Genomic DNA, 13372 nt, shown 5'->3' with positions numbered 1-13372 from the left:
AACGTAGTCTAAAGGGTGTGTCACATCAAATTGCATCACGGAAAAAACGCTGTAGAAATTCGCCCGGTAGACCGATCCTTTTGAAAATTTTAGACAGTAAAATAAAAACTATTAAACAACTTTTGGCATTTTCTTTTTATTCATACTTCGAGCCCAAGCCCGTATGCTCGCACCTTCCTCTTTACCCCGTCCATAAGGTTCTGTACAACGTCAGGTTGTAGTTTTTTTTTTAACAGAAATCCATTTTCTCTTGAAGTCCGCCTCCGATTTGACAACTTTTGGGTTCTTCCGGAGGGCCTGCTTCATAATCGCCCAATATTTCTCTATTGGGCGAAGCTCCGGCGCGTTGGTCGGGTTCATTTCCTTTGGCACGAAGGTGACCCCGTTGGCTTCGTACCACTCCAACACGTCCTTTGAATAGTGGCACGAAGCGAGATCCAGCCAGAAGATGGTCGGGCCCTCGTGCTGCTTCAATAGTGGTAGTAAGCGCTTCTGTAGGCACTCCTTAAGGTAAACCTGCCCGTTTACCGTGCCGGTCATCACGAAGGGGGCGCTCCGCTTTCCGCAAGAGCAGATCGCTTGCCATACCATGTACTTTTTGGCAAACTTGGATAGTTTCTGCTTGCGAATCTCCTCCGGAACGGTGAATTTGTCCTCTGCGGAGAAGAACAACAGGCCCGGCAGCTGACGAAAGTCCGCTTTGACGTAGGTTTCGTCGTCCATTACCAGGCAATGCGGCTTCGTCAGCATTTCAGTGTACAGCTTCCGAGCTCGCGTCTTCCCCACCATGTATTGCCTTTCGTCGCGGTTAGGAGCCTTCTGAACCTTGTATGTACACAGGCCCTCCCGCTGCTTGGTCCGCTGGACGAATGAACTTGACAAATTCAGCTCATTGGCGACATCCCGGACCGAACTTCTCGGATCACGTCTAAACTGCTTAACTACGCGCTTGTGATCTTTTTCACTGACGGAGCATCCATTTTTGCCGTTCTTCACCTTCCGGTCGATGGTTAGGTTCTCGAAGTATCGTTTTAGTACTCTGCTGACCGTGGATTGGAAGATTCCCAGCATCTAACCGATGTCCCGATGTGACAACTCCGGATTCTCGAAATGAGTGCACAGGATTAATTCATGACGCTCTTTTTCGTTCGACGACATTTTTCCAAATTTACGAAAAATTGACAGTGAAGCATTGCCAACGTGATCTATACACTCTTATCTGATTATAAGCGAAAGCTGAAGATATAATTCCTAAAAATTGAATTTCTACAGCGTTTTTTCCGTGATGCAATTTGATGTGACACACCCTTTATAATACATTATTGTGTTGCTGTTTTAGTCAAGTTAATGAATAACTTCAATCAGAAGACGAAGTCAGCCTTTCTCATGATGTTTCCCTTCGTACTGTTGATTAAAGACTGATTCATTTAGAATCTGGAATCACAAAACCAGCTGTATATCGAGATTGATTGAAGGTACAAAACTTGTTTTAGCATCATAATACAGACAATTCATTGTTCTATCAGAAAAAAAATATTGAAAAAAATTTTGCTTTACACTTTGAAAAGGTGTACGTTATATCGAGTGACGTTATATCGAGGGTACGTTATAACGAGGGTACGTTATATCGAAGTTTCCCTGTATAGGAGAACTTATTTAAAATGGAAAAGGTAATTTTCTTTTTTATTTTTTGCTTTCTGAGTGTTTCTTCAACCCAATGCGAATTTTAATTGGACAACAACACCTAATACTATATGTAGAGCATATGGGAAATCACTTTTTCTAATATTTCTTCACTTTTCCAATTTTTCAGCCGTATTAACTTTCCTTGGGTGAAAATGAACACAACAAGCTTAAACCTAAAGACCCGTTCTCGAGCGGGAACAAACCTTAATTATTATTTATGAAAATTGAAATAGATCGTTTCATACATCAAATCAGTTTCAACACAACTGCCATATACAATTTTATACTCACACTTGTGCTAAATTTTTCACAATGAACGATTGAAATTGAAATATGAAATTTCACGAAGCAACCATCATTCAAGTTCCAAATTGAAATTCTATTTGCTAGAATTTATCGTATCACTCACCTTACTTGCAATATAAAAATGCCCCGACATGCATATATTTTCAATGTCGATTTCCCCAGGCACCTTGATTTAAAATCTCTGTTAAAGAACACATTTCGGTGGGAAAAAAGCTCCCCCTACTTTCAAGTATTTGCAATGTTGATTTCCCCAGGCAGCTTGGTTTTGATGTCTCTGTTAGGGAACACATTTCGGTAGGAACAAAATCTCCCCCTACTTTCATGTATTTGCAATGTCGATTTCTCCCAGGCAGCTTGGTTTTGATGTCTCTGTTAGGGAACACATTTCGGTAGGAACAAAAGCTCCCTCTACTTTCATGTATTTGCAATGTCGATTTCTCCCAGGTAGCTTGGTTTTGATGTCTCTGTTAGGGACCCGCCGCATGTGTCGTCAATTTCGACCAATCAGCAGTGGGTATTTCCGTTAGGATAGGGGTTGAGATTTTTCAATTGTTTGATAGTTAGTTTCATGACAATTATTATTTTCTTCAATATAAAAAATTGTTACTGAGTGCCGAGATCGATTCACGCAAAAATCTCATCAATCCATCATGAAACGACTGAGCAATAAGCATTAGAAATTGGACAATTTTCACGATGTGCTCGATTTTCGATTTTCAATTTGTACCCCAATATGTTCCCGAAAGACGTAATCCTACGTCAAAAATAATTTTAAAGGGATTAGAAGATCAATCAATGAACAGTTCTGCGATTGGACCCATGAACGAAGTTTGTCGGGTCAGCTAGTATAAAGATAAAAATAATATTGAATAGAATCCTTTTCAAGCTGTTCGGAGCTTTGTTTACTTTACTGAGCGTCGTGTAAATCGTACATGCCCATGCATGATTCTTGGGAAGAACCATCTTATGTGGGCATAATAAACGCGTTCACTGGATAATATCACATTCGTATTAAAACAAGGATATATACAAACTATTTGATGTATCATTTTCCAGATTTGAACACGATTTGAACGATCTCGAGCGACGCCCAGAACATTATATCCCGAATCCTCCCGAAAACAGGTTTGTGGAAGGATAACCTAGTCAAAGTTGCTATAAAGATTAATGGATTTAGTGATGTGGGCATCTCAGGCGATCACAATGAACAATAATACACTTTCGGTAGACAATCACAAGTTTACAAACGAGTAGTTTGAGATTTTCGTGTATATTCGCTCAGTTTTCAATGTGCATTCTCAACAATATTCCATTACAAAATATGTACGCAAATCGGTTATGTTTAGACCTAAATTCTTGACTTTTAATACACTAGGTTTTCTCTCTCTCTCTTTCTCTCTCGATAATTTATCAAATGAGTGACGGATTATTCAAATTCGTCGAAAAATCCAACACAATCTGTGCTGGATGAGTGTGTGTGTGTGTGTGTTGTTGATTCTAAATCCCATTCTAGAATGTGATCTCTTCGGGGTGCAGATCTGCGTATAATATTAAACATCCTCCAGGTGACGCCAATGTCGGGTTCCAGTTGAACGATCAGTCATAGTACTTACAGGTATGGTTCAATGACATACGGAGCGGGATGGGCCACATCGGGAAGACGTTTACATGTAGATAAAGTTGAACCTGTTGAAAGAAGCAAAAAAAAAGTTGCCATCAATGACCGCTGACAGGAAAAATAATATGTTTAGTTGAAGACTTACCGACACAGCGCTTGCGGTAGTGACGATATTATCGGACCGTATCCTTGCGAATTGTCATAGAGTTCAAACAACGGGGCCGCCACTAGCTTGTAGTTCTTGGGAACGGCGAAAAGAGCTGTTGATTACGAAAAGCAAAATAAACATTAGATAAACGTTTCAACAAAGTGCATAATGTCGGTACAGAGATCGAAATTTAAGGTTTTTCTTTTCTTTTTCGTATGCTTGGTTGCGTTTCATCGTAATTAACATTCCTATGATCTATTTGTACATGGTGAGCTCAGTCGATAGAGGCTTCTTCAACCTGTATTTTAAAGCTCTGCTCGATTTGAAAGATTATTTTAGTACCAACTGATTTTGATTATCAGTCCTAACTTTGAACATTCTATTTTTACCTCTAAGGAGCTCATGTTTATGGATGAACATCATTCACATACAAATTTCAGTTCACTAACTCAATTTAATCTAGTTAGTTTTATTTGTGAACAAACAATCATAGTAGGAGATATAGACAATGAAATTCTAATATACAATATTAGAATATAGTGAGTACAAATATTGATCCGTTTTTTCAGTTTTAGATTAATAGGCTATCCCTTTTTAGACGATTTTTCGAATACATGGACAAGACGGGTTTGTTTGCTGAACTAAACATTATTGCTAAATATGTGCCTACCTAATCTACCTAATTCATAATCATATGAATAGATCTATACAATTTATGTTTTGTCAATAGATGGAGCCACACATACTTTGATGTGTGATAACTCGATAGATATAGCATTTAGTTTTACTTTTTTATAGTCTACATGTGGGAAAAATAAAAATGATATCAAATTCTTATCTTTTTATCTTCTTCCTGAAATAATGTTTCATTCCCTCCAAGACAAAATACCAATCCTATAATAAATTTCGAAGAATTTCGAATTCGCTTCGAATGATCATGTGTTTTTGGTTTCGCAATTCATATCCATACCTTAGGGTGTCAATGAAGATGGTCATCTCGAATTTCAAAAAATTAATCCATAAAAAATGTTCACCACCTCGAAGAAACACCCTTTGCAAAATATTAGCTCAATCGGGCTTAAGGGAGATAGACGGTAAAAGTTTGAATTTTCTGAAAATCGAAACCCAAGGGAGCGAAATCGGTGGTTTCGAAAAAAAATTGATACCAAACGGATTAAAATTGCATAAAACGTCGAGATCTACTGTCAACTGGAAAAAAATGTCAAAGATCGTCACTCTGGGATTTAGTTTTTTTTTCAGTTTTTTTTTTACGAGACGAAACGTATGGTTTTGGGTGCCAATAAAAATAGTTATCCCGATTTTTCATACGAAACTGATTTTTCGATTTTGTCCGTTTTGCGCCACTCTCCCTTAAGTCCGATTGAGCTGAAAATTTGCATGATGTATTTTCTCGAGGTGGTAAACATTTTGTATACGGTAACTTTGAGGTCGATTTTTTCCCATACATTTATTGGCGCCCTAGTACACCTACTTCCTAAAACATCTAATAATTAACACAGTTAACACTTGGAACTCAAAGCATAGAACTTATGTTAGAAGTTCGAAGCTGAACATAATATGATGACCTTGCGTACTTCAATAACTATTTAGACTTATGAAAAGAATTGTGGAAAATATATATTTCTAAAATATATTTTTAGTACCAAAAGTGTTGATACTATTTATAAGATTTGAAAATATTAGGTGTACAAATATGACTTAACGAGTTTATATTTTGTGAAACATTGAATTAAAGGATTTAACCCTTTCGCTACGTGAGTGTGCTCCGTCGGAGTGATACCGCTGAATGGAGCACTGCGCCGAAAAATATGCATATCGCGCTCCGATAAACTGATGTTCGGAATTACATTAGTACCACACTGACGTCGTCTATAGACGACGCTCGTAGCGAAAGGGTTGAATATCGTGATGGAAGTAAAAACTTAAAAGCTAGTGAGTTTTGAAGTGTTATTATTGATTTTATCTCAAACTTGATAATTTTTATCCGCCAAATTAAAGCTCTCTATACTCTCTACAATTTGTTCTTTAACATCCAACTCTTTTTTAATTTCGCTGCTCTGCAATATCATTTCTTACAATTCCTGGTGAGCCTACAATTAGAATCTTCAATAATCACGATTTTTACTCCTATGTACTTATAGTAGCCAATTTTTTTTTCTTCAAATTATTTATATTTGAAATATTGGTAAACAACATGTTAGGATATACAATCGAGTCCGACCCTTATTTGAAAATATCATAAAAATATTACTTCATTTCACCCCAATTTCTGTTTCGGAATTTTTTACAGTAAAACTACAGTTTTAAGTTGTAGCAGAGCTAAGGCCAAACTAAAATAACATTTGGGGAAATGTTTTCATTTGACCGTATTTTCGAACTATTTTTTTCGGGTTTGTAATTTTAGATGAATTTGTTCAAAATTTCATTAATTCTATCATTAATTTCTATGATTTAGAACAAGCGCCTCATTGCGACTCTTGATAAATTTAGAGCAAATGAGCCTGTATATTGTAGCATCCTATATTATTTAAAAACAAATAAACGTTAGCTAATCAATACAAAATTCGATGTATTGAAAATGTTTAATTAATTAATGTATATTTATGACTCGCTGACCCGGCGAACTTCGTAACGCCCAAAAATATTTTGTTTTATATGAATACTTTCGAACATTCACGTTTTCTTACTAAGCAAACATTCTAAGGTTCAATCGCAGAACTAATCATTGATTGACCTTTTTCAAGACTAAAAACGAACGAATTTCGTAGTTAAAAACCTCTATAATAGAAAATCAATCAAACAATCAATCAATTCGCAATGACGAATGTACAGTGTCGGCATCTAGGGTGATGTTAAGCATTTAACTCTTCCAGATTAGCAAGCTCGGAAGCAGTTTCAAATTGTTAAAAATGGAATGGAAATTATAATTTTATGTTATTTGAATGCCTAAACTCGACTCGATTATATACAGTGAGATATATCGAGTATATAATCGAGTCAAAAAATGAATTCTTTATTTGTTTTTTATACATATACTTTTGGTTTTTTAAATATAAAAAAAAAATGATTCATCCGCCTAAAATCATGAAATACTTTTCTCATACAAAAAATCCGAATTCTCTCAGGAGGTGATAGAGGTTCATATATGATGAAAAACATCCTTTTGCGCGTATATTCGAATTTCTTAACTTAAACTTTTTCTCTGTTTGCCTTAAATTGGCTCTAATTCAGAAATTACGCTGCTTACGAAATTACAATTCTATTTCTTCCATTTGAAAGATGAGAAAATTTGATGCAGTATACAGTTGCATTTAGTTTAGTTACTTCAAGTCAAATAAAAAGTTAATGGTTTTTAAGGTTAAGGGTCTGCCATACAAATGAAACAAAAATTTCTGCATTACTCGAGAATTAATCAAGCAAACGAAACCAAATTAGATATATGGAGGTTTTAGGGCGCAATAAATGTTTTCACGGTGGTTAGACACTCCAACCGCCCCCTCCCCCCTCGAAAACTAATCAAGAAAATGCCAAATTTGGCATGCGAAGGTTTTAGGGGACAAAACACGTTTCTATGGCGAATAGGCACTCTTCCCGTCTCATACAAATGAACCAAAATGAACCATACATTTCCGCACAATTCAAGAACTAATTAAGCAAATGGAACTAAATTTGGCATGTGGAGGTTTTATGGGGAAGAAACATTTCTAAGGTGGTTCGACACTCCTCCCCCCTCTCTAAGGGGGTCTCCCATACAAATGGAACACAAATTTCGGCATACCTCGAGAACTAATCAAGCAAACGAAACCAAATTTGGCATGTGGAGATCTTAGGATGCAATAAATGGTTCTATGGTTGTTCGACACTCCTCCCCCTCTCTTAAGGTGGGCTGTCATACAAATGAAAAACAAATTTTTGCTTAACTCGAAAACTAATCATGCAAATGGAGCCAAATTTGACATGTGAAGATTTTAGGGGTCACAAAACGTTTCTATGGTGAATAGACGCTCCTACCCCCTCTCTAAGGGGAGAAGAGAGGAGTGGTCTGTCTTTATTCTATCATATTTTCTGTATCAAACATTTATTCCATGTAACTGAGAAACATGTTATTTGCAAGTGGTTGAAAAATCTTGAACGAGAGTTGTGTCTGAAAATAATCTGATATTATAATGATGAGTTTTGATAAAAGTACTAGGAATTTTATAGTAAAAGGTAAATTCAACGAGGTCGATTAGAAGATCAATCAATGAGCAGTTCTGCGATTGGACTCATGAAGTTACGCTTAGTAGGAAAACGTGAATGTTTGAAGGTATTAATAACCAAACACCAATTTTGGGCGGGACGAAGTGTGCCGGATCAGCTAGTAACATTATAATAAGAGACAATTCTCATTCAAGATTATTTAATCGGTTACAAAAAAAACTTGTTAATCCATTACATGAAATACATATTTGACACAGAAAAGTTAATTTTCATTGATAATTTTTATTTTCAAAGTTATTCCATCTAAGAATCGATCACTATTTTCGTTTAACACCAGCGTCACACGAAAATCAATTCCGGCAACGCAAATTTCAATTGAACTAGCAACGCCTTCTACGATGATTATTTTTTTCCCAATTTTCCTGTTTTCCTTCTAAATTATTCAATTTTCAACAGGGAAAAAGCAAATGATTTTTGAAGATTGACATTTTTTGACTTATAAAAATTTTACCACCGAGTCGAAATTTGAATGGAATGTAGCGGATTGTTGGTTGAAAACATATTTCATATATACCGACTATGATAACCACTCACTTTAAGAGATAAAATGTCTAAGAGTTATATCATAGTTACTTATTGATCCAAAAACTAGTTTCAGTGGATCAAAAAGTGCTTTGAGAGCAAACTATTGAAATCACAAAAATCTGTATATAATCGGGTGCTAGTTCGTGCAGGGACGAATGACCTTCGTGTTAAAATTCCTTAAAAAATAAGAACAGAACAGGTAATTCACTCAGTTATGATTGTGAAACAATTGATGTACCATGCATGCGGGGTTGCCAATATTATTTTTCAAAAAAACTGGAAGATTGTTCTTAGCAAAACTGGAAATAAGCTGGATCCTGTAAAGCCGTGTTATTTCAAGAAGATTGGCTATAATTTACCTAAAATGATATTTTACCCATTCCAATGCTGGAGAAACAGATTTTTATTTGAAGCTCCGTGTAGTACTTATATGTAGTTCATGAAATGCTATTTCAAACCACAAATTCTTTGCGGTGTCACGGGAAACTAACGTTTGCATTAAGAAAAATGGACAGAAATTGCCGATTTTTCATGGGTTTACCTTCACACGCACTGACGAAACTACCCATGCAGCATCAATCATAGTAACTCATGGGTCAGCAGAGAAAGTTTGACAGCTCTATTCGCGTTAACGGCGGAATGGTGTCGACATCTGGATACGACATTAGTTTGTATGAGGCCAACTATTCTCTATCAGATTAATCGGCCCTAGGACAGTTTTAAATTGCTAAAATGTGTATGAAAATTTTTTTCTTGGCGTTATTTACTCACTAGAAGTACGTTGTTCTGACCCTAATTTAAACTATTTTGTATGAATTTTCAGATGTTCTCATCAAAATTATAATATAAAATTATCTTTAGACACCATTTTTGTATGATATTTTTTCACTAAAAATCAAAAGTGATTTTCATTTGCATACTAAGAGTACTAATTTGATTTGGGAAAAACAATTTTCATTCATAATTTTTATTTTAAAAGTGTGTTCATTTCTTCTGCAAACCCATATTCAGCAATTCCATGTCAAACCGATATAGTGGTTCTCAAATTTTCTTGGGAAGTGAAAATTTTGCTCATTGTCGCAAACCATTAGACCCGTATTTTTTTATTTTTTTGTTAGGGTGACCGTTTCCATTTTAGAGTGGTCCGAAAAATCAATTTTTTTCCAAAAATGACTTTTTTGAAAAAAGTGAAAAAATTTGAACTACTGAACCGATTTAGACGGTCGACATATGAGATTAAAGCTTATAAGCTAGTCATTTTTGGAAAAATGCAACGCTTGCGAAAATTTCAGGTTTTGGATTTGTCATTATTGAATGTATTTGTTTTTTATAGTTTTCGTGGTCTCGGGACCAAGGGCGCTATATTTTTTTATATTTTTTTATGGAAAGCTGAGAAGAACATAACATATCTCGAAACCAACGAGGCGTATTTCGCTTTTACTCTAGCTGCTCCAATTTGCGGAGCACAAATTGGGTCAATCAAAACGTGGGATTTAGCGCATTTCGATAATGGTTGACATTTTACAATTCAAGAAAAAATTAGTTTTGTTCATCGTAATAGATACGTGGAAATATTTACAATTGATGCAAACATTTTTACGATCTATTCGGAATTGGTAGAGTTTTAAGCATTCGAAATCTCGCATTATTTCATACATGTTCAGTGTTTAGATTCTCATTTTACCCTCCATATACTCCTGTTAGAGGTTGTCCTACGTAGTCAACAATCTAGAACAGAATGTCTAAACCCCTACCCGCAGTAATTTCAAAGCGAATAAATTAATCTCTACATGTTGTTCCCTACAGAACACAAAAATTCGTGTGCTGCAGCTGTAGCTTCTTTGAAGTATATCGTAATATAAAAAATACATCAAAAACTCTCTTTTTGTCACAAAAGTTTACTCTTTGACGAATGGTAATCTTTTCTCTAACAGAAAACTTATTCAAGATCACAGTGGTAAAAAATATACGAAGAATCTGATCTCACTTTATGAATACATGTTTGTTTGATAGACAAAATCATTCGTGCAGTCCAATTCTATAAAAAATAAATAAATCAAGGAGCAATATTCAAACGTGTTTTCATTTCTTGCCCTAAACTCCAATGTATACATTTTCACCTGAACATTCTTTTCATTTTGTACTCACGAACATGATCGAAGATTTAACTCTATCTTGATAGCAAACAAACCCGTTCCTGTCTTTCACAAAAAAATATTCCATCTATTGCAACTTTCCATAACTCTAATCCTATCGAAGAACATTGGAAGAAATACATATAAGCGCCTATCATGTATGTCAAATCGATCTTCACTTCGTTCGACTGGATTATTCTGCTATTGAACAAGTTTTGTTTATTGCTATCGATGAACAATTAACAGAAATAATAAAATTATAGTGAATATTCCCGAAGGAAGTTTTGGACTCACGACTTCTGCATTTTGCGATTTTGATCGACTCGACATACATTACTGGGTCCATAGTTCTAAATGAAGAACAAGATTTGAATGAAACAAACCGAAATAATTCGATTCCATTGCATCCTGAAGCCAAGTTTCACTACAAAGATTGATCTTTCTCTAGGGGATAGAATGAGCCCTATTCTCCAGCTTGCTTTTTGTATCCGTTACATCTTGTTACTCGACTTTCAATCTGACATGGGGAAATGCTATCTCTGAGAACGTTCTTCCCATCAATTCACATCAGTTAACAGGCATTATAAAAACAAATTTGGCAATACAATTGATAGGAGAACCGTTTTCCTCTGCTCCCTCAAACTCTACACTAGCGGGCAATAGATGGACGGATGTCGGTCCTGACTTAGAGACTATCGTTTTTTTTTTCTCACAAATTAAAAAAGAAAACACTATAATATGAGGTTCACAACATTACCCTTCTCGTGCAGCTGTACCAGAAAAAGTCGCTTGTGTTCTTTCGGCTTGGTGATGTGGGGCGGAATGTAGGGATACTGCGGCGGTTCGAAGTTCGGTCGCCACCAGTTTCCGATGGTGTCCTCGACGATCCAATCCTGCTTGACGCCATCCTGCCGGCCTAGAGTCTAATCGATACATAACACACATATACATAACAAATTGTGATGACAATAGTGTTGTTTGTTGTTGTTGACGTGGGTGGAAGCACATGGTTCGTAGCGATTCGTTACACGTTTTTTACACCCGGCAATGATTCGTTCCCCACGGGATTCATTTTTGTTTATGTGTGATACACACGCAATTAGTTACAATTGTGATTTTGAATTTTGAAGAACAGGACAAAATAGAAAATAGAAAATTAACAATGTTTCCATACATCTTGCAATCGCGCTTGCGGAATGATTCAGTCAGCCCGGGTACAAATACTCTTCCAAATAGGTAAAGATTTTTTTCTGCTTCATCAATTGAGGAACTGACTGAATCATTAACAATCATCTTTACCAATCAGTGATTTGTTCTAAATAATAGCGGTTTTCCAAACAAAGTGGTCAAGATTATACAGTATTTGCAGTTTTCAACATATGCTACAGAAAAATGTACAATATTTTTTTACAATCCTCTGTATAATCACTCTTGGAAAAACTCACACTTAGATTACACTTCGGTTGCCTATCTGATGGGTAATACAGTCTTCCCTTAAATCAAAACTATCCTGATCGTGCCGGGACAAACAATTCGAATGTTCAAACTTACCTCTGTGAGTAATCGTTTAAGGCCTTCCACTTCGTCCTCTCCTGCGCTGAGTTCGCCACCTGGCAACTTGAAGAACGTGGTTCCCAACTGTAGCAACAGTACGTGCGGGAGACCATGTTCGTGAACCTGGAAACAGTAACAATTACTTTTCCCGCAAACTGCGTTGTAGAAAACTCGGAAAACAAACCAACAAAACTCCCTCCACCGAACGGCGCATTCCAATTTTGTCAAATTCGTCTCTCATTCGCTGGAAGCGAGCCGGCACCGAGGGATCCTTCTCGAATAACGGTTCCTTCGTTCCGAAAGTGTAGTTCGTTAAGGGATAACTGTAAAATGCAAGGGATAGCATATTAGTTCAGTTATATATAGCACCGAAATTTTCCGCAAAGCAACATTATTCCCGTGTTATTACACTCACAGATTAATCGTTCGGTTCAGCGTCATCGACTGGTTATTTTGGGCTTTGCTAATATCATTCATGGTGCCCTGGCTGGTTCTCCGGGGCCATCCGGAGCCGGTTTTGTTTATGGATTGCGCTGCCATCTTTGTTTTTTTTTATTTGCCGATTTGAGCCAACACCAATTGATTCCGTTTTTTCTCGCGTCTATTTCGTCTATCACTCTTGTCGGGTCCTTCTTTCACTTAACCACTATAAGCACTGCACTGAATTTGGAATAGTTATCGAGATTGATGTGAAAACTTGTCTATATATCAGTAAAAAATAATCTGCGCTACACACTTGTGCACACCCGTGCGACTCCGGTAAACTTTGCAAGCGTCAATCAACCAACGCACGATGCGAATGGGTACCCTTCGAACCAAGATAAATATAGAAGAAGGTGGGTCAATTTGCTGAAAACGATTACAGTAAACTACATTTAAGTTGACATGCCGATACACCACTCAGTGTCACATTGGAGGCGATTGTGACCTGTAATTGAACATCACGATGACAGTGGTACAGTGCCGCTTTCCAATTTGGAGCCATAATTTGGGTTCCAAACTCCATAGTGTAATCACAATCAAATTAGAAGCCACGAAGCCATTTTTGAAATGTTAAAATTTGATTGAAAATTTCTACATAATGTTATTTATTACAGCGATCCGCCTCTAATCGAACAT

The 13372-nt window shown here is 36.4% G+C and overlaps 1 protein-coding gene across 1 annotated transcript; it reads right to left on the bottom strand.

Moving 5' to 3' along the window:
* Positions 1–3211: 3211 nt before the first annotated feature.
* Positions 3212–13051, bottom strand: LOC129768628 (cleavage and polyadenylation specificity factor subunit 5). Its single transcript, XM_055770383.1, has 6 exons — positions 12669–13051; positions 12438–12576; positions 12251–12376; positions 11457–11622; positions 3756–3870; positions 3212–3678 (listed from the first exon to the last, which is right to left on the bottom strand). Exons 1-6 carry the CDS (start codon positions 12791–12793, stop codon positions 3657–3659), a joined length of 693 nt encoding a protein of 230 aa, XP_055626358.1. The 5' UTR covers positions 12794–13051; the 3' UTR covers positions 3212–3656.
* Between the last annotated feature and the right edge of the window lie 321 nt (positions 13052–13372).

This window comes from Toxorhynchites rutilus, chromosome 2, assembly GCF_029784135.1.
Source record: "Toxorhynchites rutilus septentrionalis strain SRP chromosome 2, ASM2978413v1, whole genome shotgun sequence".
Classification (NCBI taxonomy): Eukaryota; Metazoa; Arthropoda; class Insecta; order Diptera; family Culicidae; genus Toxorhynchites; species Toxorhynchites rutilus.
Note: the sequence above shows the minus strand (reverse complement) of the source record. Positions and strands in the feature narration are given on the sequence as shown.

What these genes read in the sequence shown, in the direction of transcription:
- LOC129768628 (XM_055770383.1), bottom strand. Translation starts at nt 12,793, where the DNA reads ATGGCAGCGCAATCCATAAACAAAACCGGCTCCGGATGGCCCCGGAGA. An exon ending in CTGAACCGAACGATTAATCT is followed by an intron (nt 12,577 to 12,668) that starts GTGAGTGTAATA and finishes TGCATTTTACAG; the next exon opens with TTATCCCTTAACGAACTACA. An exon ending in CTACCGCAAGCGCTGTGTCG is followed by an intron (nt 3,679 to 3,755) that starts GTAAGTCTTCAA and finishes TTCTTTCAACAG; the next exon opens with GTTCAACTTTATCTACATGT.